This window comes from Geospiza fortis, unplaced genomic scaffold, assembly GCF_000277835.1.
Source record: "Geospiza fortis unplaced genomic scaffold, GeoFor_1.0 scaffold394, whole genome shotgun sequence".
In the NCBI taxonomy this organism is placed as follows: domain Eukaryota; kingdom Metazoa; phylum Chordata; class Aves; order Passeriformes; family Thraupidae; genus Geospiza; species Geospiza fortis.
In genome coordinates this window covers 1,014,434-1,021,757 of record NW_005054509.1, presented here as the reverse complement: position 1 = coordinate 1,021,757, position 7,324 = coordinate 1,014,434, and the positions used below count along the sequence as shown (strand labels likewise).

General features: G+C 49.2%; 1 protein-coding gene across 1 annotated transcript in view; it reads left to right on the top strand.

Moving 5' to 3' along the window:
- Positions 1 to 7,324, top strand: part of FBLN2 (fibulin 2) — an 82,549-nt gene that overhangs the window by 7,178 nt on the left and 68,047 nt on the right. Inside the window, 1 exon segment of the mRNA XM_031063507.1 lies at positions 6,399 to 7,323. Coding sequence (XP_030919367.1) covers positions 6,524 to 7,323 — 800 coding nt within the window. The 5' untranslated portion in view covers positions 6,399 to 6,523.

The following is a 7,324-nucleotide window of genomic DNA, read 5'->3' as shown; positions in this document are numbered from 1 at the left end:
TTTGTCAGCGTCCCCGTGGTGGGTTTGTCAGGATCCCCGTGGTGGGTTTGTCAGGGTCCCCGTGGTGGGTTTGTCAGGGATCCCGTGGTGGGTTTGTCAGGGTCCCCGTGGTGGGTTTGTCAGGGTCCCCGTGGTGGGTTTTTCAGGGTCCCCATGGCAGAGTCCTGGGCCTGTCCCTGCTGCTCTGGTCCCTGTGCTGAGCCCCCCATGTCCCATGTGAGCCCTTCCTCTCTGGCTCCTGGGCAATTGCTGTGCTCCCACTGAGTCACTTTGGATCTGCTGCACCAGCGACTCCCAATGACACAGAATTTCACTCCTCTGCAATCCAAGTACCTGCCCTGTTGTGCTGGGCTGGGCTGAAGGGAGCACTGACACAACAGCCCCAAGACATGATTCTCCCCTCCCTGGCTCTGTCATTCCCTTGGAAAAAGGCTGCCTTTGCACTCTGGGACTTCAGAAAGCTTTCAAACCCTGCACATTGTGGAAGAATAAGTCCCTGAGCTGCCTGGTCACTTCTGTTAATGCTTGGCTACTTCAGCTGAAATACCTCGGGTGATGCTTTTCCATTACTGCAGCATGTCATGTTCCTGTTTGGATTTGAGTGTGGGGAATGTCCTGGGAAGCTTCTGGAGCATCTCTGCCCAAGGGCTCTTCTGCTGGGAAAGGAGTTCTTATCGGAGTTCTTTTGGGAGGCTGCCTGAGTTTTGATCCCATCCTGCTTTCTTCTTGTTTGTCTCCTCTTGAGTTCGCTGTTGAATTGAGTAAAAATCCTCCAGACTCCCAAATGTTCATTTTTAAAAGCTTTTCCATGAAAAGGGGGTTAATGATAACTGATTTCTTATTGAAAACAAAGCTGAGGAAAACTGCCTGCAAAAGCTATGACTCCAGAGCACAGGCTTGTTTAGCCAAGAACCAGAGTGTTGACAACTCCAGAGTGCTTTACTTTCAATAACAAAAAGCAGCTTGTTGGACTGGGATTTACCCTGAGGTTCATCCTACCCCTCTGCTCCTTCTGCCCAACACAGGGGCTCAGCTCAGCTCAGATTCCATAATTTGCAGGCAGAGATGATGAGCCCTGGGCCTGAATGTTGCATAAGAGCAGTGATGGAAACACTTTTCCCTTTTCATTCATCCTCCCGGTGAATAGCCCTGCAGTTCCCTCTGCGAGGAGAGCAGCAGTCCCTTCCAGCAGCCATCCCTTCCAGCCCTGCTGAGATCACCAGTTTCCGGACTGAGAGGGTGTGAAAGCAAGATCTAATCCATGGGCTGGCACAGCCCAGTCAGGACTTACTGGGTTTAGGGTTTCTTTTTTTGGTTTTCATACAAGATTGAAATGCTCTCACAAATTTCCATTTTCTCTTGCATTTAAAAGGGATTGTTTTAAAATTGTTGTTTCCTTCCGTCTCCTCCCTTCTTCCTCCCTCAGTCTAAACTGTGACCGCAGGCAGGGAGAGCTGTTGGCAGCTGCAGCAGCCCGGAGCTCTGGCTGGGGAGAGGTGTGAAAATGCTTGGACTGGGGAAATACATTCCCCTTGCTCCTCAGGACGGGTGTGCACATGTGCTTCTGCCTGCTGCCCTGCTTTCTGCAGAGCTTTCACCGCTGTGAGAGAGATTCAGCATCGCCAAAAGATTCACCAGCACAGAGCAAGGCTGTGTTTGGTCCCTGCTCATGTACAGCTTGAGCCTGCAGGGCCAATTTGAGCTGTCTGGCACTGGGGAAGCCAGAGAATGTTCATGGCAGCTCTGTGGGCTGATGAACTTGCTTTGTGCACAGGCAGTGAGTGCCAGCCCTGCGCTGGCTTTCCCACAGGTTTTTTCTTTCTGAGCCTTAGGTGTGGATTCCTGGGCAGGCTCAGGGGCTGCTAGCCCAGGTACACCCAGCAGGGCATCTGCTCCCAGTACCCAGCACGGCAGGGATTGCACAGATGGCTGCCACCTTCTGCTCTTACATCAGCCTGCATCTGGCCCTGCTCACTCTCAAAAGCAGAAGATGCAGCTCAAACCAGCATTTCTGTTACTGTCCTCCTCAAACATGGCAATTTAGGGAGGGACTGAGAGGTGGGACAGAGAAAATAATTGTTCTGTCAAAACCTCCTCACAGGGATGTGCAGCTGGTGAAATTGCAGGTACATCTTAAAGATGGAAATCAGTGGGTTCTCCTACAGTGCACTGGATTTATTCTCTTTACTGCTTTTTCTTTATAAACAGCTATCTCCTTTTGTTCAGTGAACATTTGACAGAATGCTCCTGTGTTGCTCCTGCGGCATCTCTCCCACATGTGCCCACCTTCTGTATGTCTCTGGGGCACCCTTCACACAGACACGTTGTCTTTGGGTGAAATCTTTGAAGGAGAGTGCCTCCTGTCACCTCTGCTTACCTAAAATAAGCTTTCTGGTTCAGCACTGAAATGAAACCATCTGGAAAAAGAATCTCCCAATAAAATGCTCCTCTTAATTTAAAGGACTTGCACATTTAAAATGTCTAGATCTTCTGTGGGAACACACTGGTTTCATCAACATTTTAGAGTAATACGACTGAACAATTTTAATCAAGTCAACATTCTTCCTTTTGGTTTTATGTTATGGCTTTGAATGAAGTAAATCACTTGGAGTATATTGTTTTGAAAAAATGTCAAAATTTATAACTTTTTGGCCCTAAACCGAATTGAAATAAGCATCTTGAAATCTTGTTTTATTCCCCTGCCAGGAGACAGGAATATGGTGTTTTTCAGCCAGGACTAGTTACAATTTTGATGGCTGCTGCTGTTAGCCCGGGCTGTCCCATCACACAGATACTGGGTTCATCTGCTCTCCTTTCCCATGAAAATGCTTTCCTGCAGTTCATGCCTATTTGGACTGTTTTTAAAGCTGGTTTTCCATAAAGTGTCTTTACTCTGCCTTTCCTAGGAATACTTTTTAAAGATGGAATCGAGGCATAAGGAACTGCAGCAGTGTGACCATCCTCCATTTACTGCTGGTTTACCTCACATGTTTATGTGGGTAGAATTTGAGAGACTCACTCTCAGTCCAGAGCATTGCCCTCTCTTGCACGGGCACTCCTGCTTGCTCAAGAGCTATTGTGAGCACAGGAATGGCAACAACTTCTTTAATAATGGCCCAGTAAAACCCAGTAAAGCCAACAGGGTCAGCCCTTGAACCAAAGCAGAGCAGGATATAAAGGTTAGGGGATTCCACAGTGGAATTCTCCTGGGACATGAAGCAGGGCATGAGGGCTGCCACGGGTGGCACATGGTTCCCTTGCTGTAGATCTCTGTAAAGCTTTCAACAGAGCCTTTGAAAGACTTTTATTTTAGGTGTGCAGGGCGTAGTTTGTCACTCAACAGAACAGCAAAGGTCGGTGACATTGGTAAGAGTGGGTGAAGGACATTGGTGAGAGTACAAAGAACCAATTCTCATTTTAGTGAAGCTCTTGTGTATTGCCCCAGTTGTTTAAAAGGACATCAAGGAAAGCATTAAAATAGTTAATGGAAACAAATTATTGCAATAACATCTGCTGGTATTAAACTCCCCTGTCCTACAGAGCTAGTGTATTGTTTTTACCCTGTTGGCTCAGAGACCTTTATTTACAGCTCCAGCTTTTGGTGCTGCTGCCCAGTAATGAGCTGCTGTCTCCAGAGCATCGTTGCAGCGCTGGGGCAGGGCAGGGGTCCAGAGGTGGAGCACACCAGCTGTGGGGGCTGGCAGGAGCACGGCTCTGTGTGCAGGGATGGGGGCTCAGCAGCCCTGTGTGCTTCCCTCAAAGCTGGTTTTCCCTGTGCCTGAAGTAGAGGCTGTTTCTTTGATGAGGGAGTTTATGGTTGGGGGGAGTGATGGGTGTGGGAAACAGATGGGAAAAGCACAGGGAAGCGCAGTGGTTTAAAGGAATGAAAAGATACTTTTTGTTGGAGTCATTGCACCAAAACCAAGCAGCCTCTGAGAAAGGAAAGTGAGCCTGAGGTGAGGAAAGGGAAGGTTGTGGTGTCATTCATGGAGGAAGGGCTTATAAGGATTTCAGCCTTATCAGTTAAGCCTGAAAACCCAGATGCTGAGGGATGTGGAAATGGTGGCAAGAGGAAGGCACGGGGGACTGAGCAGGGCACGGAGCAGAGAGTGTGAGAGGCAAGGGAGCAAGGATGGGAACAGAGGAAGGACTGGCGGTGACCCAGGCAAGGAAACAAACCCTTGGATGGAAATGGGTGGGGTGAGGGGGCCAGGGGGTGACAGCACAGGGGAGCAGCTCCTTTCTCCAAAGCAGGATTGTCCTGTGGTGAACCCTCAGCTGTCCTTGAACACTCTCCCTGTGAGGGATGACTGCTCTCTGCCTCTTGCTTCAGCACAGGGGTTTCTTTTGGGAGCGTTTTGGGGCACCATTTACCCGGGGCTGTGCCCCAGCACAGGCTGGCTGGGCAGGGGTGTTCACACCAGCTCCCCCCTTACCTGTCCCACAGGTGATGCGTGGTGCACACTGAGGCTGCCACACCTGTGTCTCTGACACCCACATGGCCCATTCTGGGGGCTGGGGCTCTCTGGGGAGCCTGATGTAAAAAAGGGAATGTGGCCAGGGCAGAGCTGAGCTCAGCTGCCTCCCCATGGGGTTTGCACTGCGGCATCACAGCCAGGAGCTACCACGGGAGGGGATGTGACAAAATCCTACTGTGAGCCCCTTACAGAAGTCACCTGTAGTTGTTCTCCCATTCATTATTTCCCAACTAAAGCAATGTAACAATTACAAATTTGGATTACCTGGAAAAGCTGCTGAAAGCAGGATAAATTATTAATTCCCAGGCTACGTTGTGAGGAATTAATTTCAGCACCACATATTGAAAATTCTCCTTCATGAGAAATAGCCTGGTTTTGAGAACAGTGAGACTTTGAAAAAGTGAAATTGTTCCAAGCCATTATTGTATTTTCTAACAAATTTATTTTTCAGTCATTCTCCTTTAGCACACTCAGCTAATATACTCGAATTAGTAGTAGGAAACCTACATTTGTAAGAATTCTGTCTCTGTATAAGGTACTGAAGTGACTGGGATTCCAGGGCAGAACTGTGGAAATTCTTAGCACTGTTTGCCCATATCTTATCAGAACAGGCAGGCATTTCCCACAGCCTGGCCTCTTGCCAGAGGGACTGAGCAGACTTGTTGGAAGCCCCCTTTGAATGGGAGAAGTAACCTTTGTGAATGGATTTTCTGGCACAGCTCCTGTTGCGTGTGTGGCTCATTGTTCTGGGTGATGTGGCTGTATTTTACCCCCTAGATAAATGTTCTAGGGTTCTTGTTTTTTTGATGATGGGAGGGGTCCTGGGAAAATAATCAGATTGCTGGTTCTATAAAATTTCTATAGGCAATTTTTTTTTGTTGTAAGTGGTTTTCCATGTTAATTGTGTAGCTTTGTGAGCAGAATTTTGACATAAAGGACAACAGCTGATTAACTCTTGAACTTTTTGATGCTCAAAGGGCTTAGTAATTAGAAGGCAAACAATTTTCTCTTCTTCAAGGCATTTTAACAGTGCTCTTATGGCAGTTCATGTATGTATAGATGTATATTGTGTGTTCATAGTATAGTATAGTATTTAGTATTCACTAAAAAGTACCGCTGGTGTTGTCAAAACTAAAAGAAGTGGTTGCCAGAGGTAGCACACCCTCAGTTGTTGTAAATGTCCTCCAGTGAAGCTGGAGTCAATCCCTCTGTGCACCACAGTCCTGCTGTGGAGCTGTGCCAACCTCTGTGAGAGGAGAATCCGGCCCTTAATATGTATTACAGGATAGTTAGTATGATGTGTAACCACAAAGTAACCACAACACACAAAGAAGTTCTATTTTAGCCCTGCTGGAGCAAAGAAATAACTGTTAATGCTGAAGACTGAAGTGCAAGAGATTGCTCAGTGGGGGAAGGAGGCAGAAAAAATCCAGATTTTGAGTTAACATGTGTACAGACAAATTCTCACGTCCCAAGGCTAAGTTTTGTCTATAAAAATTCCTTAAGATTTGAGTCTTTGTAATTAAAACATAAAGAATAATTATCTTAAGCTGATATCTGCAGAGGAAGAACAGTGTATTTACTTATGCTCTGCCAAAAAATCTTTTTAGCTGGAAAGATTAACAAAAAGCCATTGAAGTATAAAGAAGGGCCTTCCTTTTATTGAAATATATATGTTTTGTCAACAGATTCAAAACAGAGCAGTCACAACCATTTTGTCTTCCTTTCCTTTTCAGAGCAGGGGTGGGGGAAGCATCCAGCTCCAAACTTAGTGCCTCTAATGCTTGGAAGACATTATGATTAATTTTTGTCCTTAGGTTTCCAGATGTTGGATTTCATCCCAACTTTTAAAGACCTCTAATGTTTAACAGGATATGTGCTGAGTGTAGTCTTTAACAGAGTTTTCTTTCATAACTCCAGGATCTATGAGAAAAGGTAACTTAGGAGGCCGCTGCAGATTCGGAGCTGAAGCCCCAGCCTGCCAGGAGAGCAGCCAAGGCTGAACGTGCGAGGTTGGAGCGGAGCCACGTTCCTTCGGGAAGACGATGGCCAGGGCCCGGAGCTGGCAGCAGAGCCGTTGGAACGCCCTGCTCCTGGTGCTGCTGTGCTCGGGCGGCTGCCAGGCGCAGAGGGACTGCACGGGCACCGAGTGCCAGGCCCTGGAGAACTGCATCGAGGACGTGCTGGAGCCCGGCGAGTGCTGCGCCACGTGCCTGCAGCACGGCTGCACCTGCGAGGGCTACCAGTACTACGACTGCGTCAACGTGGGCTTCGTCAATGGCAAGGTGCCCGAGGGACAGTCCTACTTCGTGGACTTCGGCAGCACCGAGTGCTCGTGCCCCAAGGGAGGGGGCAAGATCAGCTGCCAGTTCATGCTGTGCCCGGAGCTGCCCCCGAACTGCATCGACGCGGTGGTGCCGGCGGACGGCTGTCCCCAGTGCGGCCGCATCGGCTGCCTGCACGAGGGACAGAAGTACGTGGCGGGGCACACCTTCCACATGCCCCCCTGCAAGGTTTGCCACTGCCCCAACGCCGGCGGGGAGCTGATGTGCTACCAGCTGCCGGACTGCGACACGTTCCCCTTGAACACGGCGAGCCCGGGGGACACTGAGGATGGCGAGCCCGAGCGGCACTACGACGATCCCTACAGCTACGACCAGGAGGCCTCCGAGGGAGACAACACCCAGGTGGAGTCTCCAAAGAAGTACAGGAGTTACTCGTCCCCCCTGGAGCACGAGAGCCTCAGCCAGGAGCAGGGTGAGGACTATGACTACCTGGCGGCCAGCGTGGCTCCCTCGGTGCCGGCCCTGGCTGACCCCCACACCGAGGGCACGGCGGCGCCCAGC